Source organism: Struthio camelus, chromosome 20, assembly GCF_040807025.1.
Source record: "Struthio camelus isolate bStrCam1 chromosome 20, bStrCam1.hap1, whole genome shotgun sequence".
In the NCBI taxonomy this organism is placed as follows: Eukaryota; Metazoa; Chordata; class Aves; order Struthioniformes; family Struthionidae; genus Struthio; species Struthio camelus.
The window spans coordinates 9,854,578-9,867,801 of NC_090961.1; the positions used below are offsets into that span (position 1 = coordinate 9,854,578).

Below are 13,224 nucleotides of genomic sequence, written 5' to 3' on the forward strand. Positions count from 1 at the left end.
TGCTAACACTCACCTCACAGCCTTTGACACAATGAATCAGAGAAGGGTGAGGGTACCACTTGAGTCCCGCTGTGCAGACAACGCTCTGGAGGGGAAGAGAAAGAAAACTAGGTTAAGACAAAGAAATCAGTGTACAGAAAGCCAGCACGCTGGCTTCTATGGCTCTCCTGTACTTAACCAATGAAGTTCAGTTCCTAACACCTCTTGTGTTCTCAGGACCTGGCTGTCCTCCAGGTATTTACAAGAAGTGTTGGACTTGACACTTGCAATAACAGAACATTTGAGATTAAAATAATATTTAAGGTTCTCCTAAAATGTCATGTCCAATATTTCACTCATGGTGGGGGAACGTGGCAGGGAAAAGCAAAGGCAGAGGTCCGCTGCCTAGCTCTTGAGTATGGGGGAAACATTTTAGGAATTCATTTAGAGATCTTTTTTTTTTTTTTTTTGGCTGCTGCGAAGCACTTCTCTGCTTCACAACCCGTCATAGCTATGCTTCTTGAGGATGGAAAAAGCTAAAGATGAACCTTTGGATACATTTTTGCACCATCTTGTAGACTGTAAATAGAAGAACCTTCCCTACGCTCCTTCAAAACAACCCCCCAAAAGGACAGCATTTTCTGTTACGTTATATGAGTTGTGTAATAATTTCGATAACAAATACGCTTACAGATTTTCTATGGAAAAGAATGTGGAGTGTCCAGCTATGAGCAAAAATGAGATACCAGCCTGCTCAGTGATGACATACCCAGGGCAGTCATTGTTTGGCCACAGACATGGAAACTTAGATTTTAAGAGTTTGGCCAGTCAGTGGAGATAGCGCTTCAATACCATTGATGTCTAGGTAAAGGGACTCCCATCCCTTCACTGGGGCATCCAACACAACATTCATTTTGGGTTACCTTCCACAGACAGAACACAACAATGGCCAGTTGGGCAAGACAAACCTGCGGGCACTTGCCAAAGGACTGGGGTAGGGGTTGGATGGAGGCCTGGAGAAGGAAGGGATTAATGTTTGGAAAGACCTGACGCACAAGCCATCCCTTCCCCTGTTTATTTGAGAGCTAGTTTAATCCATGTGCAGGGGAACCTCAGCATGTTTTTACAGTTTCTGTCATTTGAGGCTTACCTGGCGTGTGCTAGAAAAAGGACTTTTATACTATCTGACTTTGGGCTGTTTATCTTTCCGATGGTCTCGGATTTTCCACTATTAGTCAAGCCCGGCTTGCCCCACCTGCCTTGCAACAGGGCCTGTCTGTGTGAGAGGAGAAGAGGCCGGGGGACGAGGGGGAGGAGGATGTTGTTTATCCCCCGAGAGGGAAGCTGCAAGGTGCAGGGGCCCTGCAGTGTCAAACATTCCCCTAGTGTGTTCTTGACAGACAGCTGGAGGTTTCCAGGCTGTTGCCTGCCACAAATGGCAAGTTATTTTTTTCCCTCTTCTGTTTATTGCACTTCAGAGGGAAAAGAAAGGAAACTTTTCTAGCTTTCAAAATAAACAAAGTCAGTCAACAGACCAGGAGAGGGGAGAGTAAAGGAAGCAATTCAAGAGCATTTGAACCCAAGGAGAGAAAAAAAAAAAAAAAAACCTCAAATTTTTCCTTCCCATGCCCAAGCCCAGCCAGACAATAAGGAGAAAAAGTGCATTGCCAAAGAGCCTCTCATGTTCCCCTGGTAAAGCGCATCAATATTTATGAAATAGCTTCATATATGTGAATACATGTGAGAGTGTGGACCCAACAAAAGGAGCCAGATAGCCCTGAAAAGGCAATAACAGAACAGAACAAACTAAGCACCCAGAACAGTTGGACAAATACCCTTGTATTGGTGCATATACCAATGCACCAACTGGTACCAAACCTTTCCACATCATTGTCTACCTGCCTGTGAGGCTGCTGGCAAAGATAGTCCAAGAATGGCACTGAGGGCGGCACTGAACAGGATCTTAAAAAGGAGGTTTCCAAGTTAAGATCAGTCCCTAACAATAGATGTACTGACTATTTTGCCGAACCTACCAGTGCTAAAAGCCCAGTAGCTATTGTGCTTTGTCCTTCACCTTAAAGGAACAGACAAAAGGTGAAGTTTCTCCTCTGAGATTCCTTTCCTAGGAAAGCACAAATCTGTGCTCTCACTCACGGTCATCTGAAATCCCAGTGGTTAAACAGGCTGCTGCTGGACAGTCTCCCGGGGAAGGGAGTGTAGCCCTGGACTGCTCTCCATAGCCTAGGCATGCCAACTCACCTTGTGCTAAATTAATCACAGGGTCAGTGGCACATTCACATTGCTACCAGGAAAGGTTTCCGATCCAAGCGAATAAGCAGTGAGAGCATGTAACCACGAATGCCCCTCACCTCTTCTCCTCTCCAGCGGAGTCAGGGTGTGCCAAAAGGATTTGGGTGACAGTAACAGCACACAGGGCAGAGAAAACATACATGCCTCAAACGGACAATACCCCAGTCTGGCACAGGAATGTGTGCACAACTCAGCTTTGAGATTTCCCAAGGTCTTTCTTACATACTAGCCATAAGCCAGTCCATGCTAGTAATCTCCAAGTGTATCTGCAGGTTGAGCACTTCCATAGTACCCTCAGCTCGGTGATCTGCCCTGGCAGGGAGTTATTTCCAGATACTGTTCAAAGTGCTGGTGCTGACTTTAATAAGCGGAAGCCTCCCAATGGCTTAGCCCTAGTTACTCTACTCTCTCCTACGATGACTCCTTTGGCAGTGCAGACCATTAGGGCTACTCCAGCTACTGTTCACAGAGCTGGAAGCAGAGCTTTCCTTGCTGGTTCTCGAAACCCTGAATTCACACCACGAGGCCTGCTTGCAGCCTCGGACTCCCGCCATGGTATGTGCAGAGCAACAGGATGGGAGAGGGGGTGCATGTGGAGGGAGGGATGGGGTTGTACAGCAACTGGGGAGGATTCAGTTTGGTGAGCATTTTGTAGTTCTAACAGGTGCAAAGGTGCCTTTGGGTGCTGCACAGGGCAACTGAAATAAATAAATGTATAAATACCAGCACACAGCGGTATAGGAAGCACTACTGTAGGACCTTTGTTAATCTGATGAGGATTCAACAGCATCAGTGCAAACAGAAAGGATACCGGATTTACAAGGCCAGCAAAAGGCATCATAAAAGGTTGGATGGAAGGATCCTGTCTACTACTTGCAAGGCAGAGCGAGAAGGGAATCCCATCTGGCCACTGACTACATGAGAGTGAGGGGGCTCTGCCTCTTCCCAGGCGCCGGTGCGCGCTCCCGGCCCCTGCGGCGACATATGCCTCTCTCTAGACTCCTTTCCCGCCTGCCCCTTGCACATTGGCTTCTGCAGCACAGCTGCCCTCCTGGTCAGGCCTTGCTACTTAGCCTTGTATATTGACTTTGGTCCTGTCCCCATCCCATAAATGCCATTCAGCCACATCTGTGGTTTGGTGGCTGTGACTCCATCTGTTGTGAAGGGAGAGGAAGCTGGGATATGGTCCCACACTAGGTAACAAAGAGCCAAGAAAGCAAATCAAGCTGTCATTTTCTCCTTGTGAGGGAAGACCCAGTGCCTCCGGTCACAGCGCTTCCCTCCCCATTGTGGTACTAACACAATGATGTCAACCATTTGTGGGCTGCAAAGGGGATTAGGTTTCCCCGGGAGAGGCCTGTGGAGAGCTCTCCTCCACCTAGATGGGTCAAGTGTCCCCTGGGGCTAAGGCGCAGGGACTGGCATCTACTGGTCTCAACTAACTCTCTCCTCAGGCACTAAATGAACACGACAATTAAACATGGCCTTAATATTGCAGTGGTGAAGGGATCAGCAACTGCTGACAAGGGAGGAGAGATGCAGTTCTTTGTGGCAGTTTCTTCCTGTAGTTACAGATGGGGTGGGAACTCCTAAGTTCTTTGTCACTGCATTGCCGCATTGCAGTAAGTCATCTCATTACTCTGTGACTCTGTTTCCCTGCTGCAAGATGAGCCTAATACGGAAGGAGGAAAACTGCAAAGCTGGAATAATTAAGGACAAATTCTAGCAGTTCATATAGCAGTATTTAAGGAGAATTCCCATGACTTGTTCTGGACATGCAAAATCCTAGGGGTTGCAGTGCCTGGGGGTGAGCCATATGGGAAAACACGTCACCAGCAGTGGGTCGGCATCCAAGGAGTGCAATGGAGCCATGGCCACGCTTCATCTCAGTTGGCAGGCAGAGCTGGGGCACTCCGACCCTTTCAAGGCCGTCACCGGCGTGCACGTCCTCCATAACATTTGCCCTGTTCCTGCTCTGCACAAAGGTAAGGACCCAAATTCAGCCAATGCGTTATGGCACCCAAGAAGAAATTAGGTGCCTGCCCTGTTTCTCTGCAGTTAATGGGAAAGAGCAGTCAAACTGCCTTTCTGAGGCATTTCACTGTCTCCACTGCCAGTACAGTCGGAGTCTTGGCAGCTCTAACTGCCACCTAACTGTAGGTGCCTTCAACAGCTCGCTGCCCCTTGCACTTGGGTATTACATAGGAGCCATGGGCCGTATCGGGACAGCAATGGGCGCTCCGAATGCAGCGCGCCACAGAACAACAGCTATGTGGAAGACTTCGGGTGAAATTGTTTTCCTGATGAAAATGCTGATTTGGAACAGACGAACCACATTGCACATTTGCACTGATTTCGGCAAACTGTTTCAGACCCAACAGAGCAACTCAGCCTAAAACAATTCTGAAAAGCACGTTCGTATTTTGACATTTTTCTAAATGAAATATCTGTTGTTTTGTTTTTATTTTGAGAGGACATTTAATTTCCAAGTTTGTTTCATTTTTATTTTAAAAAGTTTAAAACATCCTTGGAAATGAAATGCTAAGTTATGATCAGACCAGCATGGTTTTTCTCCAGTTTTTTGGTTCACCAAAAATCACAACAACAAAAAAGTCACTTTGGTTGAGAGAAAACATTTTTTTTTTTTAATTTGACAGAACTTCCAGCGAACCGAAAAATCAAGTGATTTGCACAGCTCTGCTCTAAACAACTCCCAGAGGAGAGATGATTCCCTCTTCCCACTTTGCTTCCATAACATCTGTTGCTTTAACAGCCACACACAAATATTTTTTTTCTTGTCGGCCCTCCCTGTGCTGTTTCTGTGCCTGTCTTGAATGTTAGCTCCACAGATAGGTCCTGCCTTTATCTATTTCTCATACTGCATTGAATTTGTACATTACTTGTGCCTAAAATTAAGTACATAAAAATGTTTCCTTTGTGTCATTCAAGTACTTTGACATCCACAAAGACTCCTGTGTAAATGCAAACAGCTGGTGACTTTATCCACAACAGCAAGCTGTAACTGAATGTAGATAGAGGCGCAGCGTACTATTAACGATGGAGCAGCTTTGCATGGGCACCTTCCACGAAGGCATCTCAGTCCCTGTCTCTGCAGGGTCTCCCTGGCCCCACCTGTGGTGCCATTTCCCCCATTTCAGAGCTCTGTGCAAGGCACTGACCCCGAGTGGGTGACTTTGCCTTATCTGGAGAGTTGAATATGATGGATGTTGTTTTACAGTGACCAAAAAACATCTCTTCCAGTCTTATCTTAGCATCATCCTCCCGGTCTAATACCCTGCCTTGCAAGTCTTTGCCTTTATGTCCTATGCACACACTACTGCAGCTGGACAAGAAGCAAACCCTACTCAATCCAACCCGTACTGGTTCCAGAGGACACAACCTTCTGCTTCCAAAGGAGGCATGTTACTGACATTCAGAACAGAGCTGCCTTCTCCTTGTGCCCCTAAGGGCTTCCCTCCATCTCCTAATACCAGTTTTAAGGCCCAAATCCCACACTTTAGTTACAGAGTGTTTCTGGGATCAGATTCATATCTGTTCACAGTCTAAAGCTCTTGCAAGATCCTCACCATAAGGGCAAAAAAGGCCATATTTACCACTGTATGCTTGGAAACCAGGAATTCTCCTCCATTCCTCACTCCCCTCATCTCCCCCTTTACTACTATATGTTTTCCCTGCTGCCTAATGAGCCCTCCAGAGACCTGCAGGTATAAAACTCGTTACAGCTCCCTCTGCGTACCAGCATCAATAAATGAAGGAGCACAGCAGAGAACGGGAGGGAAGCTGTCACTTTATTTCACCATGAATTACAAAACCACTTTAAAGTCTAGCACTCAGGAAAGGGCCAGTGAGAAATTGCCCCTAATATAGAGATAGGGGTTTACTTTATGTTTCATGCCAGAAACTTGGCAAAGCCTAAGCTTAGGCAGTAACATAATCTCAGCATCTGGAGTGAATGGGAAGCTAGGAAGGACACTGTGAGCTTGTCATATTCTCTGGACTTATGTTTCCCACCCCTTTCCAGGATTTATTCTATTGCTCTGTATGGCTCTGTGTGAAGTAGAGAAATATAAAGTGGCTGAGATTTTCAGAGCAGCTTGCTGCCCACAGCCAAGGCCTGATTTAAAAAATTCCAAACCCTGGGTACACATTTAGGCATGTGGAGAAGCAAATAGATTGTCAAAGCCGTTCAGTATATACTGCCGCTGCGCTGGCTGCCTGTTCTTTTATTAAATCTAGCTCAAAGTGTGTAAAACGTGGGCTCTTGTAAAGCTGGGGCCAAGTAGGTCAAAGAAGACAGTGTTCGTTCAAGTACCACCAGCAACCTGCACTCTGCTTGCACGTGACGTGCCACCTTCTCCTAACACGCATTTGAGCATGGCCAGAAAAATGTCTACACCTGCATAAAGACTGTGTATGCACAAGCACCTGTTTACATGCATTGCTAGGCAGGAGGGCATATTTATGTAGACAGCATAAGGGTTTTCATGAAGAAGTGGATAAATGCATCTCCCGCTGATATCCAAGAGCAGGTGTGTAGTCAAACAGCTATTTGCTACAAGTGGCATATGTGTGCGCGGGCGAGTGTGTATGTACAAGGCACCATACGTGGCAGCGCGTGTCCCCCCAGAGGCAGACTGATAGCCGTGTGTGCTGGAAGGCGCACAGGGCCGAACGCGTGTGCTGTGAGTGGTTAATGCTGGCTGTGCATTTGTAGCTCACAGGAGGAAGAAGTGGTGACCTCTGGAATGGGCTGTGCTGAGTAGGCATCTATCACATGCGGGAGAAGGGGAGCGGGGGGAGGACTCGGTGAGCTCTGCTGGTTCGGGAAATGAAATACCCTCTGTATCAGCTTCTTTTGTCATCCAAAAGCAGTGCAGAAAAATGCAGCCCTGCCACCGAAAGCCTCCAAAATACTGAAGAGGAGGAAGAGAATAAAACTTGTCCTTTGCCCTTTCTCTCATCTTCCATCATGTTCACCTGTGCAAAGAATCATGTTTCCAGGAGATCAGACCCACCGTAGGCACTGGGTGGATCTGAGGACGCTGACTTGGGACCTGTATCTTGAACTAATTTTCCTTGGGAAATCACAGAGAGAAACCAATATGGAGAGCATGGCACCACATTGCTAGAACAACATGTAAAGAGAGAATAAGGTTCAGGAATTCTTCTTCAAAGGGTGGAAGAGTTTTCTCCATATATTTCCTTCACCGGACAAACTGAGGGTAAAGCTACCTTCTTGCTCACTGCATTGTAAACTTGTAACATGGTGATATTTTTAGTAAATTCAGCAGGCACTAACCTTCACTCTTTGAGGGTTCATCCAGTGCTGGATGTCTTGCACACTCTCGTTCACTCGCAGAAGGATGGGCTCATGACTGTGATCCAGGCAGGAGGTGGTACACTCAGCACCTGCACAAAATATGGAGAGGATAAAGCAAGCCACTTCTTACCCTTTCAGTAGCCTTCCAGCTGAATGATAGGATTAAGGCTCCTTTTTCCTAAATTGCAATTAGCAGTCAGCAATAACTATCACATATCTTGTAGCCACACATGAAATGCTGAGTGCATCCCATAACATCTTAGCAGAAGACCGTGGGAGTGGCAGATATTCCAGGGCCTTTTCTTATGAGCTGTATATCTAGGTCTTTCTCTGGCTATTAACTACAAGGAGGGGGGTCAGGCTTTGTTCTTTGAGATCATCAAGAAAGTCTGAAGGTTTTTCCATTTCAATTGCTCTTTCAAGCATTGGGACTGATTAAGCAGAGGCCGCCAAACTCAATTCACCTATGACATGAAAAAAATCTACTCTTTGATCTGTCAAATTTACAGACCTTCGATAATAATCTTTTGGATGGTGACCAAGCCTAATGATATTGCAGGCGAGCTATCACCTAAGTCCCATATTTGATAAGAGGTATGCAGAGAGGTAATGATGGCTTTGTTCACACATAAACTTACTTTTTCTCTGATTAACTGTCATGCCCTGTGGGAATCCTGTCCTTTCGTTATTAAAACACGCTGCGATACTCTGCAGCAATATCCCAGAGCCCTGTGGTGACACAACCGTAAGCCCTAGTGTGTTGGACCATTACCATTTCCCCCCTGGAAAATCACTCCTGAATGGCACAGCTGCTGCAAACATGTCATTAGGATTTCTGCACTCCAATCAGTGCTAGGGGAGGAATTAATCTCTGCACTGGTTTGGAGAGCTGAACCTTTGGCTGAACACACACCTCAGCCTGGAAGCGCAGATTAGGTGTCTGAGGAATTACCAAAGGTGTGTGGGATTCATAGTGACCACGACTGGATGCTATTATTTTCCCCACCTGCTTCTGCCTTCTCATGTACTCCCACATGGAGGAGTCAGCGGGAACAAAGCAGCCCCAGTTTGTTTAGCCAGCAAGGCTCGTGGAGAGCTCGGGGTTTGTTTTGCTTTCCTAGCGCGAGCAGTAGCGACTCCATGGACTAGCTGGATAAGCGCCCGTTAATACCAGCCCTACTGCGCACGAGTGGAAGGAAAGAGTCTTCTTGGAAGGACATCTATCAAAAACACACACAAAAAAAAAAAAAAAAAAGAGAAGAAAACCCAAACAACCTGATCCTGAAAGGTGGTGCTGGGAGAGCCTAACAAAGTGTGTGGTATGTCTCCATCTGCTGAGGATAAGAGCCAACCGCTGGTGTGCCCTTCCGGAGCTATTCCTTCAGCTCCAGTGCGAGCCGCGCTCCGGCTGAGGCTCCACGGCTCAGGCCAGGCAGGAGGCCGCCGTGGCGAGTCCCTCGCCTCCGCGAAGGCTGTGCCCTCCCCGCTCAGAATCAGGCCCACCGGACCTTGCTGCCGGGAACGGCTACCCCAGCGTGGCTGGCAGCCGTCCCCGGCAAGGCTCGGAGATGAGAGGAGCAGAGGAAGGCAGCCGCCCGCTGCCGAGCGGAGCTGCAAACCCTCCCGGCTTCCAGCGCAGGGAGATGTTCCCCTCAAAGGCAGCCTTTGGTGTCTCTCTCCTTGGAAAAACCTGTCCGCCCCTGGTAGGTAACCTCGTCTCAAGGGTAAAACGCCTCGCCACATTAAGAGTCGCCGCAGCCTGCTCGCCGCTCACTCTCGCGCGCGCTCCACAACGCTATTTACGCTCGCGGAAAGGAGCGGGTCGGAATTGTTTTGATACATGATCTGTAATTGGCATCATTACAGAGCAGTGATCTCATCCAGGTCGTGTTCTCCTCCCCCGGGAGGGAGCGCAAGCAGGCTCGCGGTCCCTCACGTGGCTGCGATACAGTGAGGGAGCCGCACGATGAGGAACGCTTTCCCCAAGTTCAGAGGGACGGGGCGAGGGGAGAGGGGGCCTGCTGCGGGCTGGGAGAGGGGGCGCAGGAAAGGGCCTCACGGGCCCGGGGCCGGCGGCAGCCGGCGCCACTTGCGTTGCAACCGTTACAGCGGGGAGACCTCAAGAACGGGGGCTGACAATGAAGCATACGGTATATTCCTCGCTCCCCTGGGGCGACACAAAGTGAAGCCGAGTGCAGAAAGCAGCTCAAAGAGGAGCAGCCTTCGCTGAGCGCTAAAGCACCCCGGAAGGTGATGTGGGGGAGAACGTGTCTTTACAGGAGCTCCTAGCGAACTGCTCTACTGAAGGGATGCTTGGCTGGTCTCATATTCTTTCTGGAAAAATCTGAATTATCCTGCTACTGGACTTCTCTACCAGCTTCCTGTCTTCCAGCATCTGTGTCTGTGTGTGGGGGGGGTGGTTGGGGTGTGGAAGATGGAGGAACAGATTACAGACACGTCATAGCAACTTCAGGCACGCTCTCTCCCTTTATTTTGTGGACTGGATGCATCTCCCATGTAGTTTGGCTTGCTGGCTGCCCATTAAAACCAGGTGGCCAAAAAGGGACACACTGAAATTGGAAATGCTGCAAGGAGCAGGCAGTCAGCATATGTTACATGATGCCTGGCCTCTAAAAGCTTCATGTTTCCTAAAAGCAGTTCCCTCACTCAGGCAAATTGGTCCACAAGAGAAGGTGACTTCAAGGACTCTGGACTCCTTCCTTCCTCCCTCTTGTTCCCATCCTGCTCCTCCGTCCCACTTCTTCTCCCCCCGCCACCGAGCCGCACCCCCCATGGCAGGCAGCCAAGGCTGATGCTCACAAACCTATTCCGTAGCCGCCGGAGCACTGCAGCTTCAGGTGGCTGTTCAGCTGAGTGGGCAGAGCACACTGGCCCTGCATTTCCCTGCAGAGATGAAAGGAGCCACTCCAGGTGCCATCCTTCCGGCAGTGAATCACATTGCTACCACGGCCCTGGGAACGCAAAAAGAGATAATGAAGACAGTCACAAAAACAACAGCAAGAAAGGAAAATTCACTCTGAGAAATGAACAGCAGACAGAGCCGAGCTGGGAGCAAAGTTCTGCTGGAGCTGGGAAAGCCACTGGTTGGGACTATCAGCCCTATAGAAGGGCTGGGACTATCAGCCTATAGAAGGAGTTTTCTTCTAAAGAATAAAAACATGCAGACTGCACTGCATGCGCATGCACACACATGCCTCTTCTGTGCAATGTATGTTTTCACAGGGCTTTTGCAAGATCGCTACCTTAAAATGGATTAACTCTAGCTGCAATAAAGGTGCATTCACCCCATTTGCCCTCCTTGTTTTCGAGAGGTTTGTGCTGAATGCAGATAACCTTTTCGCTCTTCCAATTTTCTAACTAGTTGCGTCATCCTTGTCTTGAAAAAGAAAGAATCCCCAATGCCCATCTGAAGGAGAAACGAAAGCAGGACACTGAGCAGGGATGCTTAGCAGGGCAGAACGTGCTCTTTAGAGCTTGGCTGCCTTGAGTGACAGCAAGTGAAGAGTCTGAGACAGGCATGCACTGAGGCAGGTGTGAAAAAAAAAAAATCCTCTGGCGTGGGAATGGTGAAGGAATAGAATATGACATTTCTCTCATAGAAAAGATCCTCTGTACGATACTGAAGGATGAATACCAAAGTCCAAGGGGAAATATCATGCCCTTTAGAAACAACAAAGGAGTGCACAAGGCAATCTTTTGTCAGATCTATCCACATGGCATTGGGGATTTCTGCACAAGGTATTCTGAAGGATCTGTGAGCCTAACGATCACTGGGTAATGTGGGACATTCAACAGGAGGACGTCTCTTGTGGTTGGGCTCCAAACCTCCAGCAGATGCTAGTTTGGGCCATGCTGGGTGGCAGAACCATGCAGCATCTTTGTTTCTCCTTGCCTGTTTAACATGCCAGACGTTGCCTGCCATCCACTCACCGTGGTCTTGGAGATCATGCTGAATATCTTTGGGGATCCTTCAGCATTTCTTTCTGTGTCTGGGATCCCAGACGCAGCTCACAGGAGGCATGCATGCACTTGTCTTTGGAACTATTCCCCAAAACCCACAGCCCTCGTTGCACAGGGATCTGCACAGGTCTCTAGCACCAGAGTGGAAGATTGCACAGCCTTCGGTGTCAGTCTTCTGTGCTTATATTTGATATCCTTATGCTTTCCTGCTCAGCTTTGTTGATGACCACAATGTTTAGTGGAGCTGCAAAGTGGTCTTATTGATAGGCTACTGGATGGGACCTGTTTTCCCTTCTCTAGACATCTGGCCATTGGCAGAAGTAATAAGAAAATCATATCAAAGGATAATGGACCAGATGGACTCAGGGTATGATGCAGTTTGGTGACTTTCACCTAAGGGTCAATTTTGCAGAGATGGATTAATTTAGGTCTGACTGCTCATATGATTTGCGTACAACATTCAGAAATGGAAAAGCCTTGCTCTGGGTGGCAGGGGAGACACCTGCTTAAATGACCATTAGATTCCTGGTGATTAATTCTGCATCTCTGATGTGCTCTGAGATACCATATGTACAACTGAGTAATGATCTCTCAGCATGGTGACAAATTCAGGAAGAAATTGCTAACTGATAATTGAGCACAATTTGCTGTTTTAGCAAGTCTGGTGCATTTCCACTGTAATTTGCATGCCAGGGTTCAACCATAATTTTTAAAGGTGAGCCATGAAACCTGATTTATGTTCCTGGAGTTGGCTATGCTTGAGGTACTATTGTATAGTTTCTGCAGCGTACTCAGAGAACCCAGGATATCCATTGCTATAGTAACATCCTGTCCATCACTCCCTGACCTGCAAAATCTCTTGTGAAAATCCCTGCTGGGTCTCTTGCTTGGATGCAGCGTGCATTATCACCTTATATAGCTGAGAGACACTTAGTGGGGTTTAATCCTTAAATAATTAACACCTCTCAAGTGAGTCTGGCTTGGGCCAGAAGTCCTCCCTCTTTTTCTGTAATCTATTTTCTGGGATATCTGGAAATACCTTTTCCCGCAAATCCCTCTCTTAAGATGTTATCTGCAACTTTGCTCAAGATGCTTTCCCAGCTGAACAGTCACTACAATCTTCCTTACAATTAATAGAGACATAGTTGCATCTTTCATTTTCCACAGCCCACTTCATTATTGCTCTAACCCTGAGTCCACTGCTTGTACCTCTTCATGTCCAGCTCATTTAAAAACAAGCACATAAACTTGTGATATCAGTTGCCATTTCACTGGTGGCCTTTGTTACCCTGCACTGGCAGAGATGGTACACGTCTTCCACCACGCTGATCAGTCAGAGCAAGTCACAGGTGCACAAGCAACAGATCAAATATTCCAGAGCCCCCCATGCAAACTGCCCCTATGTGCAATGCTAGAAACTTTTCATTTCACAAGGCCTGAAACCTCACATAAGACTTATAAAATCAGACCTTTTTCAGGTGCTCTGACACAAAAACTCACATGTTCTGAGGCTCTGTCTCTCTCATTCCCATGAAGTAGGCAGGTCAGCTCTGCAGGGAATGGGGGTAGCAAGTGCAGTTTTCTAGTCACATTAAACTGAATTGCTATTTCTT

General features: G+C 47.7%; 1 protein-coding gene across 1 annotated transcript in view; it reads right to left on the reverse strand.

The window, feature by feature from the left end:
* The window catches only part of PAPPA (pappalysin 1), a 187,821-nt gene that overhangs the window by 20,126 nt on the left and 154,471 nt on the right, over positions 1-13,224 (reverse strand). Inside the window, exons 18-20 of the mRNA XM_009668174.2 lie at positions 10,455-10,602; positions 7,610-7,719; positions 14-85 (exon numbers count right to left, since the gene is read on the reverse strand). Coding sequence (XP_009666469.1) covers positions 14-85; positions 7,610-7,719; positions 10,455-10,602 — 330 coding nt within the window. The remainder of the gene's footprint in view (positions 1-13; positions 86-7,609; positions 7,720-10,454; positions 10,603-13,224) is intronic.